Here is a 22,014-nt window from a genome sequence, read left to right as displayed (position 1 = left end):
CAGAAACTTGTATTTCCCCCTCTCTGGACTAGATCAATTTCTCATGCATTTAATTACACTGCGATGCCATCTCCAATGATGGGAAGTGCCTCCCATTAGAGTAGTGGCATTGGTGAGTATCTTCTCCTGAGTTGTGTTTATGCCCCTGTTGGGACAGGTAGATGGATGACCTGTGTTTCTGGAGATGAGTAAACAGACAAATTTCTCTTTATCACAGGGAAAAGTCATGTAGTGACCTGTCCAATGCAGAAAAGCTATCTAAACCACACTTCTCACTAAATCAGTTTCCCCGAGATTGGGCGTTCTGTATCGTCTCCACTAGTTTTCCCCCTTTCCAGATGCTGTCCATATACAGGGGCCTTGTCTTTTTTTTTTTTCACATCGCAGCCTATTGCGCCATTAGGCTTCCTCGCTGATGAGGCCTGATGGTCGGCCCAGCCCGTTGTGGCGCAGGCAAGTGTTTATAGTGGCGCCATCTTGCATTGGCTCATACTGCCCCCGGAGCTCATCTTTGAGCCTCTTCTTGGAGAGGTTATCTAGAGTCCGGGTTGATAGGTGGTCTTCAGGGCAGCATGTGGGTAGTCTTAGGCCACTCGGCAGTGACTGAAAAATCCCAGCTGTGTACCGGCCAGGATTCGGACCGACGTCCCTCCTGGATCTCCCGAACGAGACGCCGGCACGCTAACCACTCAACCACCGCCTCCCCTCTGCCCTCGTATGGAGTATGCATCTCGTGTGTGTGTGTGTGTGGGGGGGGGGGGGGGGCTCCACACACACAGCTCTCTTGAACAGAGTAGACTGACAGTCAACTGACAGTCTTCTACCTCTTAAATTCCTCCGCATAGCAGCCTCTCTTTCTATTTTCTAGCGATATTTTCATGCTGACTGCTCTTCTGTAGTTGCTAACCTTGAGCCTCCCCCTCTCCCGCTGCTGCACTCGACTTTCTACTCTAGCTCATCCCTACATTGTCAAAATCCCTTATGCAAGAGTTAACCAGCATCCTCATTCTTTCATCCCTTGCACTGGTAAACTCTGGAACAATCTTCCTTTCTGTATTTCCTCCTGCCAACAACTTGAACTCTTTCAAAAGGAGAATATCGAAACACCTCTCCTCCTGAAATTGATCTCTCATCTGGCCACTCTTTTGAACTTTTTTTTTTATAGGGGCAGTGTTTAGCATTTTATTTCTCATTATTACTTTTTTTTTTTTTTTGCCCTTGAGCTGCCTCCTTTACTGAAAAAAACAGCTTCAATCCCTGACATTGGAAATTTATATTTTTCCCTTTCTGGACTTGATTAATTTTTCATGTGTTTCGTGACAGTGAGATGTCAGGATTAATGATGGGAAGTGCCTTCAACTAGACTTGCATGTGTTGGCCATTATGCTGCTCATTCTGTCCTCTGGAAATATTAATTATGATGATTTTGATAAAGTAGCGAATATGAAGTGGAGTAGGCTACACCTTGAAATGAATACCATGTTTAGGTCTAAAATTGAAACACACCTATAAGTGAATAACATGACACCTTCCTGATGGAATAAGACTAACTCCCACATCCTTTGCAGGGACCAGCCCATCTGGTATTTTTCATGCTGCAAGTCAAGGAGCAGCAGCATCTCAGGGGAAGACAATCCAGGCTTAGAAGAGCCAAAAATTTAACATGCATTGAGTCACTAGGGGATTCATTGATCTACAATGTTACTCTATTACATTATATTTATCTTATTATTACAATAAGGGGTATTTGTGACAGCGTAAAGTTTACACCAAGACAATTTCAATATGTTTTTAATGTTTATAGCACAGCAAAATCTAAAATTATTTTGTATACTCCTTGCAAATTTCTTCAAACATTGATGTTCACAAACTTAATTTCAACTTCAAATTTGTATATTTGAGTTTATTTTATCTCCAATACCTATACTTATATAGAATGATAATTATTTTGGTAGTTGTAAAAATGTTAAAATATACCAACAGATTTTTTTTTTAAACATGTAACAATAATAAGACAACTAGATTCTAGGCAGTGGATTTCAGTATCCATTTCATCTCATAGGAGGGATCTAGTTTCCCAGTGTTCTGAATGTGTGATGGCATACTGGTATAAAGTCTTGAAATGCTTTTGTCATTGCCTCATATTGTAAAACTACATAGAATTTGTTACATTTCATAACCATTGTTACAGTTAGATAGGAAGTTAGAAGTAATACAGATCTTTGTTTGGATTCTTCAATGTGTCCATGGGGTTGGGAAGGGATTTAGTAGGAATTTTTAAATGTGAACCATAAATCTAACTCCACTCACCTGATTTCTGGTGCATTTGTCATGTCAGTTTTTCAGTTTCCAAAAATATGTAGTTTGTCTTTAATCAGTTTGTATTGTTATGTTTTATATACATCTTATGATGTGCTTATGTATCTGTTAATCTGTTAATATTTATCTTATTATTACAATAAGGGGTATTTGTGACAGTGTAAAGTGTACGCCAAGACAATTTTAATATGTTTTTAATGTTTTATAATATAGGAAAATCTAAAATTATTTTGTATACTCCTTGCAAATTACTTCAAATATTGATGTTCACAAACTTAATTGCAACTTCAAATTTATATATTTTATTTCATTTTATCTTCAATACCTGTACTTATATAGAATGATAATTGTTTTGATAGTTGTAAAAATGTTAAAATATACCAACAGATTTTTTTTTTAAACATGTAACAATAATAAGACAACTAGATTCTAGGCAGTGGATTTCAGTATCCATTTCATCTCATAGGAGGGATCTAGTTTCTCAGTGTTCTGAATGTGTGATTGCATACTGGTATAAAGTCTTGAAATGCTTTTGTCATTGCCTCATATTGTAAAACTACATAGAATTTGTTACATTTCATAACCATTGTTACAGTTAGATAGGAAGTTAGAAGTAATGCAGATCTTTGTTTGGAATCTTCAATGTGTCCATGGCGTTGGGAAGGGATTTAGTAGGATTTTTTAAATGTGAACCATAAATCTATATTCCACTCACCTGATTTCTGGTGCATTTGTCATGTCAGTTTTTCAGTTTCCAAAAATGTGCAGTTTGTCTTTAATCAGTTTGTATTGTTCTGTTTTATATACGTCTTATGATGTGCTTAAGTATCTGTTAATATTGGTACATATGTTTTATTTTTGTTATTTGAAATTTTTAGAAATGACCAAAGTCAAAATGGGAGACTTTAGTGAATTATTTTAGTAAATTATACATCACTTGAACATTGTAAATCATTATTTTAAGACTGATATCAGTGCAATAGAGTAAACTATGAATGGTCACCTTCAAGAGGTTTCAAGTTCTTTCTTGCTAATGTAGAAGGAAATACTTGATGTCATGTTACATTTGATATTAGGTATGTATATTATGAAATGAAAAGTCATTGTAAACTTAGAGAGAAAAAATACACCTGTGATAATTCTTGCTATCAAAAGGGCACAAATGAACTTTTTATTTCATTTCAGGAAAAGTCATCCTCGAGGCTTAGAAACTGAAATACTAAAAACAAGAAGTGTAAGAATCCTTAAAAGCAGCACCTACTTGGGAATTTTACTCTAATTATATTTGTCAAAATATATTTGAATGAAATGAGGTCTTACCTACATGAGTTAAAGGCTCATGATGTTGACCTATTAACAGAAGAAACTGCTGGACACTCATTAATCAGTCACATTGTTTTTAATAAACTACCTGTGGCCTTACAGAGAGAGTTGGTTGATAGATTGTCCAATAATTACCCTACTTTAACTGACATTTTTGCCCGTGGTTTAGTGGTCAGCGTGCCTGGTTTCTACTCCGCTGGCCCGGGTTCAAATCCCGGCCCGGGCAGTCGGTGTGCAGCTCACCCAGCTGTTCATCCTCCCACTTGGGCTGGTCGATAAATGGGTACCTGGGGAAACCTGGGGAAGGTAAACTGTGGTAACCCGGATGTAACATTGGCCCTGTGTCCCAGGGTAATGGGCTCCCTCCCACCACAGGCTCAAGGGCCAATATTACGGAGATGAGCATCGAGGCCACGCACTGCTACAGCGTACATATGCCCTCAACTTTACATTTACCTTTAACTGACATTTTTGCCCATAACAACAAGGCCATAAAAACTTTAATTAATACTGCACCGGTCAGGAAAAAGACCTTTGTTAAACCTAACTATAAGCCTTCAAGCAAATATACTAAACATGTAAGTCCTGGTAAAATTAAAGTTGATAAAGAAGGTAAGAGCACAATGCAAAATTTTAAATCCTTTAATAAGCCTCAAATGTCAACTTGTAAGCTTTGTAATTCTATGGGGCATTCTCTGGGACAATGCTCCAAGTTCCCTAAATATGAAGATAATGTTGAAAGACTTAGAGATTTGTCCTTGTGACATGTATAATCTGCTTGCTACAGCAAGCAAAATAAATTAAAGTTTGCATGTCAGTAATGTAAAAAGAAAGAACACACCACTCCTTTGTGTCCCTTGCAGGATAAATCAGACCCTAAATCACAGACCATTGTAAGTTTGTGTCTGGCTCAGAGAAGCCTTGATTCATCTAAGTTGCTTCCTACTGTGACATTGAATTTAAAGAATGGAAAGAAATATAGGAAAGTAAGATGCTTAATAGACACCGGAATCCAAAGGTCTTACATATCGGAAACAGCTGCTAAAGATTTATGCCAAGATGTCAATGAATTACATGCCTTGGAATGTGAAGTAGGCACATACCTTGGCCAAAAGACAAGAGAATTTCAGCGTGTCCACGGGGATAAAACTAGAAAAGTGATTAGTTTATGTCCCTTTGTTAGTGGATAGAACTCTAAATATAACCTTTGAAGTCCCAGGAATGAATGATAATAACTTCAAACACAAGAACATTGGCCTTTCAGATGAGAACTTTTATGAAAAGGAAATCATGAAACAACAATAACTGTGGATACGTTATTGGTTATTGACATCTTCCAGTACATATCCTCATTAACATGGAAGGAACTTCTAGGTGGTTCCTGTCTGATATTAAATAACAAAGCAGCCCCTATGGGCACAGTATCTAATTTTTTGAGCGACAACCAGAGTACATCTTTGATAAAGTCCTTGGAAAAGAGCAGTGAAGTCACTAAGCCCTCAAACCAAAACTATGATCAACCTAGCAATGGATCCTCTTAAGCATACTTTAATTCTTTAGAATTGGAGGATAGTGAGGTTGATAACTGACTAGAACATCTCTTTAGTTTAGAGTCCATGGGCATAAAGAAGGACGACCGAGAATTGGTGTCTTTTAATAAAGACTAAATTGACAAATTTAAAGAACGTATAACTTTCAAGGACGGATATTACAATGTAGAGTTGCCCTGGTATCCTGATAAAATAAAATCAGTTCCTTCAAATATATTTGTTGCTCTAAAAGTATTAGACCGGACAGTGGATCACCTAAAACGAAAAGGCCTCATCAACAAATACCAAGAGGTGTTTGATAAACAATTTAAGGATGGTATAATATAGGAGATTAGAGTAAAACCTTCTCATTATGATAAATATGTTTGGATTCCTCATAGGCCAGTCATTAAAATGGATGAGCAGGTTACAACTAAAATAAGACCTGTCTTCAATTGTTCTTTGAAATCTAATAAATAATTACGCTCGCTTAACGAGGCAGCTTATCCTGGAATAGACTTGATGGGTTCTATCTTAAAATTGCTTTTTTACTTCAGAACAAATAAAACTGTAATGCTCAGTGATATAAAGCAAGCTTTCCTAATGGTCATATTAAAGAATGAAGCTGACCAGAAAAGATTTTGCTTCTTTGGAAGAGAGGAGACAAACTAGTAATTTATCATTATAAAAGTATAGTTTTTGGTTATACTTCGTCTCCTTTCATACTAAACTATGTCATGAAACATCATGCAGAAACATTTCCAGAAGACAAATGCAAGCAAATACTATCTAATATTTTTTTATGTGGACAATTTGCTGGTAACTGGCAATGATCTAACTGAAATTAAAGACTTGTATAAGCTAGCATTTGAAAGAATGAGCCAAAGTGGATTTACATTAAGGTCTTGGAACTTTAATTCAACTGAATTGAGAGACCAAATGGCTTCAGATGGCAGACTAGTAGAGCTTTCTTGTGAAGAGGATAAAGTACTAGGATATAGATACAATATAAACAAAGGATACAATGAGTCTGGCCCCTTGTAAGATTGACTCCGAAGCAGATACTAAAAGAAAAATTCTGTCTCAAACATCCAAGGTATTTGATCCTTTAAACATAGTACTTACTGTCAGTGCTGTCACAATAAGGGGTAGAATCCTAATGAGAAAAATATGGAAGCTAGATGTTGGCTGGGATGAAAAACTACCCAAAGAAATAACTGATGAAATGAAACGTTTGAGCAGAGACTTAGAAATGTTGTCCGAACTTTCCTTCCCCAGACAAGCACTCAACAAGCAAAATACTTATGGACTACATATCTTTTTTGTGATAGCTCAGTAGAGTCCTATGGCTTTAATTGTAGCCTATGCTCTGATTGAAGATAATAAGGCCTCATACCTCTTTTCTAAGGCAAAGGTAGCTCCTCTAAATAAGAGAAATGAGTACAGTATCCCTACTTTAGAATAGATGGCTGTAATTTTAGCTTTTAAATGCTTACCAGTACTGTCAAACCTCACCATATGCGCACATATGGGCGGTCTGAAGGTGCGCAAATAACGAATGAGCAAAAGGCGAACTTAATAACCTATGGGGAAAAATACATATGGGCGGTCACGGTCCAAAAATCCCCCTACCAGCAAAATAAATAAATAAATAAATAAATAAATAAAAAAAAAAAAAAAAGGTCTGCTGGCAGGAAGCACGTCATACTCACGGCCAATCTTCTTTCTTCCACTGTCCACTTTCTTAATCACTTCCACCTGTGCTATGGTCATGATCGGGTTCTTCCGAGGCTTAGGCTTCGATGACGCTGCGTGCAGCATGATGGTGGTGCAAAAGTGAAGCAGAAAACATCGAATAATCGCAGTCACCACGAGACGAGGAGAGGCGATCGGGTTAATGCAGGAAACGACATGTTGTGTACGTTGGCAGTGTTCATCACTGGCGGCAGAGGGCGCGCGGGTGGTAGACAGCTGTAGCTCTCCAGCTGACGCCATTTTGCTGCCAGAACAGCTAGTAAACGTCCTCAGAAGATCAGCGGACGCCATTTTGCTGCAGAACAGCTAGTAAACGTCCTCAGAAGATCAGCGGACGCCATTTTGCTGCAGAACAGCTAGTAAACGTCCTCAGAAGATCAGCGGACGCCATTTTGCTGCCAGAACAGCTAGTAAACGTCCTCAGAAGATCAGCGGACGCCATTTTGCTGCAGAACAGCTAGTAAACGTCCTCAAGATCAACGGACGCCATTTTGCTGCCAGAACAGCTAGTAAACGTCCTTAGAAGATCAGCGGACGCCATTTTGCTGCCAGAACAGCTAGTAAACGTCCTTAGAAGATCAGCGGACGCCATTTTGCTGCCAGAACAGCTAGTAAACGTCCTTAGAAGATCAGCGGACGCCATTTTGCTGCCAGAACAGCTAGTAAACGTCCTTAGAAGATCAGCGGACGCCATTTGGCTGCCAAAACAGCTAGTAAACGTCCTTAGAAGATCAGCGGACGCCATTTTGCTGCCAGCACAGCTAGAAAACGTCCTCAGAAGATCAGCGGACGCCTTTTTGATGCCAGAACAGCTAGTAAACGTCCTCAAGATAAGCGGACGCCTTTTTGCTGCCAGAACAGCTAGTAAACGTCCTTAGAAGATCAGCGGACGCCATTTTGCTGCCAGAACAGCTAGTAAACGTCCTCAAGATAAGCGGACGCCTTTTTGCTGCCAGAACAGCTAGTAAACGTCCTTAGAAGATCAGCGGACGCCATTTTGCTGCCAGAGCAGCTAGTTATAAACGTCCTTAGAAGATCAGCGGACGCCATTTTGCTGCCAGAACAGCCAGTAAACGTCCTCAGAAGTCAACGGACGCCATTTTGCTGCCAGAACAGCTAGTAAACGCCCTCAGAAGTCAACGGACGCCATTTTGCTGACAGAACAGCTAGTAAATGTCCTCAGAAGTCAACGGACGCCATTTTGCTGACAGAACAGCTAGTAAACGCCCTCAGAAGTCAACGGACGCCATTTTGCTGACAGAACAGCCAGTAAATGTCCTCAGAAGTCAACGGACGCCATTTTGCTGACAGAACAGCTAGTAAATGTCCTCAGAAGTCAACGGACGCCATTTTGCTGACAGAACAGCTAGTAAACGTCCTCAGAAGATCAACGGACGTCATTTTGCTGCCAAAACAGCTAGTAAACGTCCTCAGGTCAGTGGACGCCATTTTGCTGCCAGTGGGACGCCGTTATCATAGGAGGGGGGGTCGAGGGGGGGCGAAGCCCCCCTCAGTTAGCTAGGTCGTAAAGTTCAGTTGGAATGATTTAAATATGCTCCCCCACCAGACCACACCGGGGAAGGGGGGGTCCAGGGGGGGCGAAGCCCCCCTTGGTTAGGAGGGGGGGTCGAGGGGGGGCGAAGCCCCCCTCAGTTAGCTAGGTCGTAAAGTTCGGTTGGAATAATTTAAATATGCTCCCCCACCAGAACCCCCCGAATTCTCACGGGTCCCCCAAGAGCCCCCCTTGGTTAAGAGGGGGGTCGAGGGGAGCTTCGCCCCCCCCCCCCTCAGTTAGAGGTTAGGTTATGTAAAGTTGGGTTGGGGTAGTTTAAATATATTCGACATTCGGTTTAGGCCATTGGAATACCCAGCGCGGGACGGAGTGAGGGGGCGGCGGTGGGGTGAAGCAGTAGTTGTAAAGAAATGCCGCGTTTGATGTTTCGAAACTGCGGTCCATTCGAGCAGTAAGTTAGTGTTTGCCAGTCAGTTTAAAGATAGCCACGGTGTGTGCTGGTTGTACGGACAACTAAAGGGAGTTTATTAATCAATTTTATCTGGACGACGAAGAAGTCATGGTGTCCTTCCTTTAGAAGTACGGTGCCCAGACTGTAAACTTCCCTGTATTTATAGGGAGGAGAGGCAGCAGCAGCTGTAGCGCCGCAAAAAACATCAACATATGGCCAGTAAGGTAATGCCGTTGTTGTGGTTTTCATTTCCTGAACTTGGCGAAAGCAACGATTTTCTCGTGTTCTTTATCTTTTTCTGGTGATACAAGTAGTGAATTGAATGATTTTGTACCTCATTTCCGTCGCAGATGTCGGTTAATCTAGCTAACAACTGCTTCTAATATACCGAAAAAATAGCATGGGTACTGCATAGGATACTTCTTTTGCTTCACATTTGAGAAGGTTTTAGGATTAAGATTCGTTTTAGGTCCGTGCCAGTATCTCGACCTACCTTATGAAACATCAGTATCTCTTTATATATCTTTTCTACAAACCTTTAACAGTCATGGAAACGCTTTGAAAACCCAATTCAAGGACTTTTTTTTTACTCTTGAAAATATGGGATAATGTTTACGAAAGCGCGTCGCCTCCTCTGCTGGCCGCGGCGACGCTGCAGCGGGTGTTGCGAGAAATACCTCCTCGCTGAAATAAGTTACATATACATGAGGGGGGGGTACAGGTTAGAAGGGGGGGTCGAGGGGGGTGCAGCCCCCCCGTTAGTAGGTCGTAAAGTTCGGTTGGAGTAGTTTAAATATACTCCCCGACCTTAAGCCCTCTGCGAGCTATTTTGCGGCTGCGGCGGCTGCAGCGTCGCCGCGGCCACCAGAGGAGGCGACGCGCTTTCGTAAACATTATCCCCTATTTTCAAGAGTAAAAAAAAAAGTCCTTGAATTGGATTTTCAAAGCGTTTCCATGACTGTTGAAGGTTTGTAGAAAAGATATATGAAGAGATAGTGATGTTTCATAAAGTAGATTATGAGATACTGGCACGGACCTAATACGAATCTTTACTGGTTTTAGTTCCCGGTCGTACCAATTTACTGCGTAAACGGCTTGATTATGTGGGGGTGCCTGGAAAATTTCTAAGTCCAGTGTTGTTGTATAACACGAGGGCTCTGTGGGTAGACTGAGCCTCTTAGCTGCCTTATACTACACCACAGAAACTAGTTGCTAAGTCAGTAATATCCAAAACGCGCATGGATTATAACGATTTCGGACAAAAAAACGGTCTTTTAGAGTTTTACGTTATTTTTTCTCCATATTAAAGCAACTAATGCCGCAGTTATTTGTATTTTCTGATTTTAAAGGAATACATTCGTAAAATGTTACTACGCGAGGGTGTTTCAGTGCCGGCACCTAACGGCGGATTCCTGAAGTCAGTTGTTTTCAAGCCGCCATAATGGATGGAAGGCCCGACACTCACTCCCTCAAAATATCCGTCTACTTTACCTTTCGGTAAGAGTTAACTGAGTATTTAACCTCTTTATTGGTGTGCATGTAGGTTAACAAAAGGACCGATTACTATCCCAGTACCAGGTCCAACAAAGACACGGGCGTGTCAAGTGTCACATGGTGTGACAAGCACGTGTCAGAAAACAAACGGATATTGTTCACTGCGCGATACTTGTAGTGGAGTTTGAGTAAAATGGAGGCAGGGTCATACGTAGCAGTCGGTAGGTCACTCCCGCGTCAGTTAACAGCAGGAGCGTCAGTTCGATCTGGATGACAGCTGTCACAAATCTGTTTTATTTTGTACCTTAAACTACTTGGTAAAAATGATCTAGCATCAACTTACAAGAAGTGGATGGGTTAACCGTCAGTATTGTACCATTTGTAATTATAAAACATGACATTTCCCAAGAGTTGCTCGACTACGATTGGGATGGTGGGGTGGGGGTTCAACTACACTGACCATCCAATTACAGGCCCTACACTCGTCAACAGACCCGCTGCGGCGGCTGCTACGTTATATAGGAATAGATTACAAGAGTATACGTTAGGGAATTTTCTTTCTTTAGAGACTAGGGATTTTTCCCGATTTTGGGGATTTTTGTAGGGACATTTTGAAAGCCCATTTTTCAGTGATTTAGCCTTCCACCACCAAAACCACTATTCCCTACAGGGATTAATCGAGCTAACGACCACCAAAACCACAGTTCCCTAAAGGGATTAATCGAGCTAACGCCGCCGCCATGGCGCCGGTGCCGCCGCCGCCGGCATCGCTGTACCAAGTCCAGCGGTGCAGCTCTGGTCTCTGGTACCAGGAACCCGCAATTCTCTACCTTATGGATTTTGCAAAATTCAGGAGGAGAGAGCTGTTGATGTTCTTGGTACCAGATCCATGGGGACCAACACATAGCTCGTAGCCAACCCTGTCAGTGCCAGTAGTAGCATTGAAGTCGCCCAGGACAATGAGTGTGTCCCGGAGAGGGCACTGGTCTAATATGGAGTCGTTACCATTATAACGACATGGATAATGTACAGCACTCAGATTTTTTCATGTAAACATGATAGTGGCCATTACAACTCTGATATTTTGCTAGTTTGGTACAGAAAAATGTCAATTTACCTCGCTGGACCCCAGAACGCCGCAGCGCTTGGCTTTGGCAGCGGCTCCAGCAGGGCCACCAGATGGCAGGTCAGTTCAGTGAAGGACCCAATTAGGACCAAACAGCGCGCGCGGCGAGAGCACGGATGCTTGGGGGGGAAGGGGGGGGTCAGAATTGATGGGTAACTATGTCATTATGCGCGTGACTTATATTTTACTCTTATACTTACTATTGTTTAGATGTAATACTGTACTGACTATTTTTGAGATGCAGAATTGGAAATGGAAAGAGGCTCTATTCTTCTTTTTCCATTGTCTTCTAAGCAGGAGAAGGACCTAATAGCCTCACTCTTTCTCCTCCTCCTGCTTTTCCTTTTCATACTCCTCCTCCTCCTCCTCCACCTCCTTCTGTGTGTGTGTGTGTGTGTGTGTGTGTGTGTGTGTGTGTGTGTGTGTGTGTGTGTGTATTTACCTTGTTGTATTTACCTAGTTGTGACATACGGGAAAAGAGCTACGCTCGCGCTGTCCCGTCTCCATATCCGCTCTTATCCAACTTTTCCTTAAAATCATGAATGTTTCTTGCACAAACTACCTCCTCCTCCAGTCTATTCCATAGCTCAATGCTTCTGTTTGGGAAGCTAAACTTTTTCACATCTCGCCTACACGTGGTCGCCCTCAACTTCTTTCCATGTCCTCTCGTTTCTCTCCCGTTCCACACATACAGGTCCTCTCTGTCCAAATGCTCCATCCCGCTCGGCACCTTGTACACCGCTATCAGGTCTCCTCTTTCTCTTCTTCTCTCCAGGGTTGTGATCCCCATGCTTATAAGTCTCATAAGTCTCATAAGTGCTCCTCATAAGTCCGATCTCTAAGTTCCGGTACCATCTTAGTTGCCACTCTCTGCACTCTTTCCAGCTTCCTTATGTTCTTCTTTTCGTGAGGAGACCAGACCATTGCTGCATACTCCAACCTTGCCCTTATCATTGTAACTATTATTTTCTTCATCATCTCCTCGTCCAAATACACAAATGCCGTCCTTATGTTCCTCAGCAAATTCAGAGTTTGTCCCGTTATCCTGTTGATGTGTTTGTCTGGTGACGTGCTCTCTGAGACACACTCCCAAATCTTTTTCTTCCACTCCTCTGCATATTATCTCACTTCCCATCTTATAATCATATTCACATCTTCTATCACTCCTTCCAAACTCCATATTTTTACATTTCCCAAGGTTGAACTCCATCTGCCATGTACCATTCCACTCCCATATTCTATCCAGGTCCCTCTGCAGTGCCTCACAGTCCTTCACATTATTCACTCGTCTCAATAGCTTTGCATCATCTGCAAACAAACTCACATAGCTGGACACTCCGTCCACCATATCATTTATATAAACAGCAAACATTATAGGTGCCAACACCGAACCTTGCGGGACTCCACTCATCACAGCGCACCAGTTGGAAACCCTGTCCCTGATTATCGTCCTCATTTCCTTGTTAGTTAGGAAGTCCTCCAGCCACTTAATCAGTCCATCACCCACTCCACCCCTATTTTTAATTTTCCAAATTAGTCCTCTGTGCGGTACTTTGTCGAATGCCTTTTTTCAAATCCAGGTACACTCCATCCCCCCAGCCTTCTCTCTCTTGTATTAAATCTGTCACCCTTGAGTAATAGCTAACACAACTAGTTGGTGACACAAGATCTCCCTCTCCTGAATCCAAACTGGCAATTCGAGATAATTTTCTCACTTTCTAAGAAATCCGACCACCTGTTTTTAACCAGCTTCTCGCATATCTTCGTAACCACACAAGTGAGTGATAGTGGTTTGTAATTTAATGGGTCTTCTTTCTTGCCTCCCTTAAAAATTGGTACTATGTTAGCTCTCTTAATTCCAATCTTGTGGTACCTTTCCTTCACTCAGGGAGGCGCTCATTATGGAGTGCAGTTTCTCTGCAAGTTGCTCACTACATTCTTTCAAGATCCACCCTGATATTCCATCCGGCCCCGTCGCCTTTCTTATATCCAGCTTGTTCAAGCTTTCCTTGACCTCCTGCACCGTTAACAGTATTTCCTGTATAACCCTTCCTCTTTCCTGTCCCGGTGGTTGTACAAATTCGTCTTCTTTTGTGAAAACTCTATGGAAGCTGTTATTCATCACTTCTGCCATCTCTGATGAGTCATCATATGTAGTTCCATCCATTTTTAGTTCATCGATTGTTTCTCTATTCTTTAATTTGCCGTTCACATGTCTATAGAATAGTTTGGGTTGGTCTTTGCACTTGTCGATTATATCTTTTTCATATTTCCGTTTTTCTTCTCTTCTAATCTATTGTTGTGCTGGAAGCTTCCCCCGGCGACCATAGGCCTCTAGAAGGCTCCCGGAGAAACGAGCAAGGGGGCGGGGAGCAAGGCGAGCCGTCCGCGCCCCGCGGGGCGCGGCCAGGCGCCAGGCGGGAAGTGTTGCCAACTCGCATATATTTGTTGCTACATGTTCTTGTATGATCTAAAATATACTGTAACATTCTAGACTGTACTGTTCTGGATATATATAGGAGAAGAGGGCGAGAGAGGGCAGTCCCAGTCATAGTAAGCTAGTGGTAAGTGAAGAGTCAAAGTGAAGTGTACTACTAAGGAAGAATATTAAACTACAGAAGCTGTGCGAAGTGTTTACATATCTCCCTCCCACGGAGTCTCCTGACGGCGACACGGAACCCAAGTAACACGTCCGGCATAACATTGGCGTCAGGAGTGTAGCCATTTGTTTTTTCGCCATGGAGACTCGTTCCCAAGCTGCCCAGAGGGACGATATGTTGACTGGACTTTTGGAAGCCTTGAGACTACAGGGGGAGAAACAAGAAAGAGCACTCCAAGAACTCAAAGAACAACAAGAAAAAGCACACCAAGAAATCAAAGAACAACGAGAAAGAGCACAGCAACAACAAGAAGGAACACTCCAAGAACTCAAAGAACAACAAGAAAGAGCACAGCAACAACAAGAAAGAGCACAGCAACAACAAGAAGGAACACTCCAAGAATTCAAAGAACAGCTAGAAGATCGCTTCACGGGATTACAGCTACAGTTAAAAGCAGTACAAGATGGAAGTGAATCAGTGCGAAGAGAAATTACTGATGTGACCACGAACTTAGGACAACGCCTGATAGAAGTGGAGAAAGAACACACAAATCTTCAACAAGAGATGGAGGTGGTACGGGAGACGACACACAAAGAAATACTAGAAGTAAGTGGCAGAGTGAAGGCCCTTGAAGACTGCTTGGCTGGAAACGGACAGCCAGTGCCTGCAGGGGCTAGTTGTACCCAAGATGCTTCTCCTACGCAAGTCCGGGGTAGTTTGAGCCCTGTTTCGCCTGAGTTTATCCCCGCAAGAAGTTCCGCCAGCCCCATGGGTCTGCTGGGTTCGCCTGTTAGAAAGAAGCCTCAGGAGTTTGATGGCAAGGTCTCCTGGGAGGCTTACCGCGCTCAGTTTGAGCTGTTGGCAGCTCGTAACGGATGGGATGACCAAGAGTGCGCGGTACAGCTGGCCACTAGCCTCAAAGGGGCGGCGCTGGAGGTCCTTGCTCAGCTCGACAATGCGACAAAGGGCAGCTACAGCGGGCTGGCACAGGCGCTGGAGCAACGATATGGGACCAAGCACCAGAGCGAGCTCTTCAGGGTTAGGTTCAGAACCCGCAACAGGAGGCGCGGCGAGTCTCTTCAGGAACTCGCTCAGGACCTTGAGAGCATGGCGCACAAGGCATACCCAGGTGCCACCCCTGACCTGCTGACGGTTTTGCTGCGTGATCAATTCATCGATGCCCTGGACAGCCCTCAGCTGAAGATACAAGTGAACCAAGCTAAGCCAACATCAATGCAGGAAGCTCTGGCACGTGCCATGGAGTTTGAGTCCTTTGTTAGGTCTAGCTTGTCAAGCTTCAGGGACGACTCGACTTCTGGCTTTAGGGCACGAAAGGGCGCTGTCAGCGACACAGGCAGGTTCCAAGGAACGTGCTGGTACTGCGAGAAGGTTGGGCACAAGGAGAACGAATGCTATAAGAGGAAGAAGGAATATGAAGGTGGCGCTACGAAGAAGCCCAGAGAAGGACCCAAGTGCTGGACCTGTGGAGAAAAGGGGCACTGGAAGAATGAGTGTCGGAAAAATGTGCCCCCAACGAGGGACCACCACTCAGGAAACTAAGAAGGACTGGTTCACGGGGGCAACGACCAGTCTGTCCTGTACATGCCCCGAAGATATCAACGTGCAAGAGAACCACCATAACGAGCTGCCAAGTGGAGGGCAAGGTTGACGGAGTGTTGTGGCCTGTGGTCGTCGACACAGGCTCGGAACGCACATTGGTGCGGCCTGACGTGGTGAGTCATCGTCGGCTTCCTAAGACGCCGCATCGACTGTGCGGAGTCACAGGACACTACGCAGAGCTCAGAGGCCCAGTGGACGTGAAGTTTGAGCTCGGAGGAAAGGAAGAGTTCCTCTCTGTGTACGTGGCCGACATGGATGACCCCTGCATCATAGGTATGGATTATCTTGTCTCCCACAGGTGCGAGCTGGATTTCCGCGCTAAGCAGCTGACTGTACGAGGAAGGAGGGTGCCACTGACGACTGTGAACAAGGAGGGCCTGCCAGTGACGGTCAAGCGCATCACCATTATTCCTCCGAGGTCGGAGATGCTGTTACCCTGTCAAATTACGGGTGCCCCCCCGGCTAGCCTGTGTGTGGTAGAGAGTGGAAGTCGATGCCCGGTAGAAAACGGGGTGATTGTAGGCAGTACTTTGGTAGACCCTGCTACAGCGGAAGTGCCTGTCGTCGTGGCCAATGTCTCCTTCAGCCCAAAGAAAATAAAACAAGGGACCATGGTGGGGTTGTGCCAAGAGATCGACCAGAAACCAATAACCTGTGTCTGCAGGAGAACCCTGACGAAGCCCCAGGAGGAGCTGCCTGACTACCTGCGCGACCTGTTTGACAGGAGCTCCAAGTGTCTAGAGGAACCCCAAGTGGAACAGCTCAGGGAGCTTCTCGTGAGGAATGCAGATGTGTTTTCCACAGGAGACCTGGACTTGGGGTGTACGGACCTGGTAGAGCACCACATCGACACAGGCAGCCACCGCCCAGTGAAGCAAGCTCCTCGAAGGATGGCACCAGCCCGTCGCAAGGAGATGGATGAGGTGATGGATGATCTCCGGCAACAGGGGTTAATCGAGCGGTCCAGCAGCCCGTGGGCGTCTGCTGTAGTGCTCGTCAGGAAAAAGGACGGTTCCCTCAGGTGCTGCGTGGACTACCGAGCCCTCAACGATCTCACCATCAAGGATTCATACCCACTCCCACGGATCGACGACACGCTCGACGCTTTGGTGGGCTCCAAGTGGTTTTCAACACTGGATATGAAGTCTGGGGATCACCAAGTCAAAATGGCGGAACAGGACAAAGAGAAAACAGCCTTCTCCTACGGTCAAGGCCTGTGGCAGTTTAAGGTCATGCCCTTTGGCCTGTGCAACGCGCCGGCCACGTTCGAGCGGCTGATGGAGAGAGTGCTGGAGGGACTTCACTGGAAGACGGCACTCATCTACCTCGACGACGTGATTGTCTTTGGCCAGACCTTCGAGCAGGAGATGGAAAGGCTATCAGAGGTTTTCGCCCGGTTTAGAGCTGCACACCTTAAGCTCAGCCCGAAGAAATGCTGTCTGTTCCAAAAGGAGGTCCAATACTTGGGACACATCGTGAGCGAGGCTGGAGTACGCACTGATCCTGAGAAGGTGGCTGCGGTAAGGGACTGGCCGACACCCACCAACGTGAAGGAGCTGCGGAGCTTCCTCGGGTTGTGATCATACTACCGCAGGTTTGTGAAAGGCTTCGCTACGATTGCTGCACCACTGCACCTCCTGACGAAGAAGGGGCGCAAGTTTGAGTGGACAGCGGAAACTCAGGTTGCCTTTGAGAAGCTCAAGGAGGCCCTCATCAGCTCGCCCGTACTCACCTACCCAGACCCCTCTAAGCCTTTTATACTGGATTGTGATGCCAGTGATGAGGGGATTGGTGGAGTGCTGTCCCAGGCATGTGCCGACATGGAACGGATTGTGGCCTACTTCAGCAAGAAGCTCACCCCAGCCGAGAAAAACTATTGCGTGACCCGGAAAGAACTCCTGGCAGTAGTCAAGAGCCTTGACTTTTTCCATGCTTACCTGTACGGTGCAACTTTCACCATCCGCACGGATCACGCTGCATTGCGGTGGTTGAAGTCACTGAAAAACCCTGAGGGCCAGCTTGCTCGCTGGATAGGTAAACTAGAGCAGCATCACTACACTATTGTGCATCGATCTGGGCTAACACACGGTAACGCGGACAGCTTGGGCCGGCGCCCCTGCCTACCTGAGTGTCAACATTGCCTCCAGAGGGAAAGCGTCCAGAATATGTGCCGCCGCACTACAGTGGAACAGACAGCGGAGGTGCCATGGGAAGACTTGGGAAAACTGCAGCGGGAGGACCGAGATTTGAGACCAATTATGGAGTGGCTGAGTCAATCGTCAACGCGACCTGGGTGGGAAGTAATCTCGAGAGAAAGCCCTACCACCAAGAATTACTGGACTCAGTGGGACACTCTTCGGATGGACAACGGGGTGTTGCAGCGACGCTGGGTCTCTCATGATGGTCTTGACCACTACTGGTCCACGGTGCTACCTGTGAAGTCCCGGGAAGGCGTCTTGAAAGAAATGCACGACAGCATCACCAGCGGACACCTTGGGGTAAAGAAGACACTGAGTCGCCTGCGCCAAAGGTTCTATTGGGTTGGCATGAGGAAGGACGTGGAAGAATGGTGTCACGCGTGTGAGGTGTGCTGTGCAAAGAAGGGCCCCAAGAAGCGTCACCGTACCCCATTGCAACTATACCAGGTTGGAGCCCCCATGGAACGGGTGGCAGTGGATATAGCAGGACCCTTGCCTCTGACGACGAACGGAAATAGGTACATCTGCGTCACAATGGATTACTTCACCAAGTGGCCGGAAGCCTACGCCATCCCTGACCAGGAAGCCACTACCATCGCCAAGGTTTTGGTGGAGGAGTTCTTCTGTCGCTTCGGTGTGCCTAACGAGCTCCATTCCGACCAGGGAAGGAATTTTGAGTCAACAGTCCTTGCTGAGTGCTGCAAGCTCCTGGGTATCAAGAAGACCCGGACCACCCCTCTGCACCCACAGTCAGATGGAATGGTGGAGAGGTTTAATTGGACGTTGGGCCAGGAGTTGGCCAAGCAGTGCAACAATGATCAATCTTCATGGGATCAGAAGCTGCCTGCGCTTCTCATGGCCTACAGGTCTGCCTCCCACGAGACTACGGGGTATTCACCGGCAAAGCTGATGTTTGGACGTGAGCTGCGATTGCCGGTGGACCTACTGACAGGAAGGCCTCCTGGGGAAAGCCTTCCAAGGGACGCCTCCAGTTTTGCCCGTCAACTAGAGGAACGGCTGGAAGAGGTGCACCATCAAGTCCGAGGTGCCTTGAAGTTCTCCGGGGAGGCCATGAAGCGCGGTTACAATATGAGGGCAAGCCACGTTGACTTCAAGGAAGGAGACCGAGTCTGGCTTTACAACCCGCAGAGGAAGAAAGGACAGTCTCCGAAGTTACAGAGCCCCTGGGAAGGCCCTTACACTGTGCTAGAACGCCTCTCCGACGTGACTTACCGAATCCGGAGAACGGAAAGGACCAAGCCGAAAATTGTCCACGTCAACCGCCTATGGAGGTACCACGGTCCGGGAAACTACACCTGGAACAGCTACAGACACTCAGCAGCCGACGAAAACGCAGGGGACGTCCAGGACCGAGAGGAGGTCGACGACGACGTAGGCCTTCTGGACCTTTCAGCCGAGGGAAATAACCTCCCGGCTTCGGCAGATGTTCCAGGGACACCCCAAGAAGCGGACGACGACGAGGCGCGCCAGGAGACAGACGTGCAGGAGGCACCGAGCAGAAGACAAAGACAACGCAGGCGTCCACAGCGATACGACGATTATTATGTTTTTGATTAATTCTCTTACGTTTGTATATAGTTAAGTGTGTGATCGGGACTATCACAATTAAGAGGGGGGGATAGTGTTGTGCTGGAAGCTTCCCCCGGCGACCATAGGCCTCTAGAAGGCTCCCGGAGAAACGAGCAAGGGGGCGGGGAGCAAGGCGAGCTGTCCGCGCCCCGCGGGGCGCGGCCAGGCGCCAGGCGGGAAGTGTTGCCAACTCGCATATATTTGTTGCTACATGTTCTTGTATGATCTAAAATATACTGTAACATTCTAGACTGTACTGTTCTGGATATATATAGGAGAAGAGGGCGAGAGAGGGCAGTCCCAGTCATAGTAAGCTAGTGGTAAGTGAAGAGTCAAAGTGAAGTGTACTACTAAGGAAGAATATTAAACTACAGAAGCTGTGCGAAGTGTTTACATATCTCCCTCCCACGGAGTCTCCTGACGGCGACACGGAACCCAAGTAACACGTCCGGCATAACACTATGTATATTCATTCCTTGCTTGTTTGAAATCATTCCACGAGTTGATTCTTCTTCGTGTCCTCCATCCTTTCCAAGCTTCCTCCTTTCTCTTTCTAGCTGCTTCGCATCTTCTGTTAAACCACTCCTTTTAACCAACATCCCTTTTGGTTACCTTAGGGACATACCTATTTTCGGCTTCCTCGTATTGCTTTAAAAACTCATCCCACTTATCCTGTGTACTTTTGGGTTTGTACAGCCCACTCCAATTTGCATTTTCAAAAAGAGTTCTCATACTAACAAAGTCTGCCTTATAGTAGTTGCTTCTCCCAATTTTGTGATCCTCTTTTCGGTCAATCGTTCTCTTTTCTGATTGATTGATTGATAGTTTATTGTTGCAGGTAAACAACATTACTTCAAATTCCACAACCGCATGGTCGCTCTTAATTGCTATTGGACAATCTCCTTTAAGATTTTCTATTATTTCCGGTCCCTTGCTAAATACCTTGCTATTAACTTTTACTTTTAATAATAGCATCTTCCATTTGACACAAAACCCGGAACCCAGGTTCGGGGATAAACCCAGACCCAGGTCCGGGTTTTCGCGCCGTAAATGGAACGCATTTAGGCGGATATGTAAACAAACATTCTTCCTCTTCTTCTTTTGACCTGTCATCCTCCTCTCGGGCGTCTCTCCTGTTTATTCACACACTTTTCCTTTCAATTGTGCTGTGTAGCTTTATTTTTCTTCACTGCAATATACTATCACACTTTACTTTTCAGTTTGTTGCTGGAATAACTTTCTGACATTGCTTATCCCTGCACTTATTCAAGCATTTGTGCCCTTTTTTCCCAGCACTGCATCTCCAGCCAACACGTACCGTGCGATGGCCCCGTTGTCCTCCTCTAGCCTCTTAGCCCACTCCTCTCTGCCTCTCAGTTGCTGCATTCAACTATTAGGTGTTCCACTGATTCTTTCTCCCCTGTCCTACAGTTACAGTTTTGGTTTCCCCCTTCCCTATTCCTGCCATTTAGCTGCGGGGTTCTCGTTCTTGCTTTAAACATCAGCTTGCTCCCCCAGTCTCCTACATGCCAGTCTACTCCCTCTAGCTTGTCTTGCTGTACCATCTTAATGTCGACTCTATTACTCTAAAATTCATAGGCCCAGCCTAGGCAGATGGCACACCACCTGTTCATCTTCCCTCTTTTTTTTTTTTTTTTTACAACAAAGAAGGCAGCTCAAGGGCACAAAAAAAGAAAACTAATAAAAAAAGCCCACTACTCGCTGCTCCCAAAAAATAATTAAAAGAGGTGGCCGAAAGAAAGATCAATTTCGGGAGGAGAGGTGTCCTGATACCCTATCAGGCTGATGGATAAATGGGTTTTCCGGGAAAGCAAACTCTTTCAACTTAGACATTAGATACTTGCCTGTGTCCCAGGGTAATAGGTTCTCACTTGACGCAGGCTTAAGGGCCAGAGACAAATAAGCGCTGATGAACAACACACTTGTGAGACCAACACTAGCATGCTGCTCCACAGTGTGGGATCCTTACACACACACACAAACATTTATAAGTTAGCACTAATCAACACCAAGGTGGCTCAGTTCATTATAAACAGTGAACTTGAACACCAGGCATCATAACACAGATCAAACAACAGATTAATATGTAACCTCTTCACATGTGCAGACAAGCACACACTTAAAATTCTGTACAAGATCACATACACTTACATTGACATTGACCCACACACATACTTACAGGACGCAAACAGTCAGCGTACTCGTAACACACTCAGCCAAAAATACCAAACATATCACACAAACACTGACACATGTACGGACTCATACTTTCCACGCACCACATGTGACTGGAACAGCCTCCCCCTACAGACTCATTCAGAAAACAAATACACACTCACTTGTCACAACACACCAAGACTAACTAGTAGTACACCTATTCATTTCCCTTCCCTACACACTCGGCACCCCAGTTCCCCCAGCAGCCAACACAAATATCCGTGTTATGCACCTGTACTGGTGCCCTGTGCATTACTT

The 22,014-nt window shown here is 45.3% G+C and overlaps 1 protein-coding gene and 1 long non-coding RNA gene across 2 annotated transcripts in view; one reads left to right on the top strand and one right to left on the bottom strand.

Annotated features, from left to right (window-relative positions):
• The window catches only part of LOC127003200 (organic cation transporter protein-like), a gene marked incomplete at its 5' end in the record, with an annotated part of 44,756 nt that extends 41,270 nt beyond the window's left edge, over positions 1–3,486 (top strand). The window contains 1 exon segment of the mRNA XM_050869572.1: positions 1,569–3,486. Coding sequence (XP_050725529.1) covers positions 1,569–1,662 — 94 coding nt within the window.
• LOC127003201 (uncharacterized) lies at positions 3,089–7,217 on the bottom strand. The gene is made up of 2 exons (XR_007756997.1): positions 6,884–7,217; positions 3,089–3,939 (listed from the first exon to the last, which is right to left on the bottom strand). It is a non-coding gene; the product is annotated as an uncharacterized LOC127003201 (long non-coding RNA).
• Positions 7,218–22,014: the final 14,797 nt, after the last annotated feature.

Source organism: Eriocheir sinensis, chromosome 25 (genome assembly GCF_024679095.1).
Source record: "Eriocheir sinensis breed Jianghai 21 chromosome 25, ASM2467909v1, whole genome shotgun sequence".
NCBI lineage: Eukaryota > Metazoa > Arthropoda > Malacostraca > Decapoda > Varunidae > Eriocheir > Eriocheir sinensis.
The sequence above is the reverse complement of the archived record's forward strand: the minus strand, read 5'-3'. Positions and strand labels throughout refer to the sequence as shown.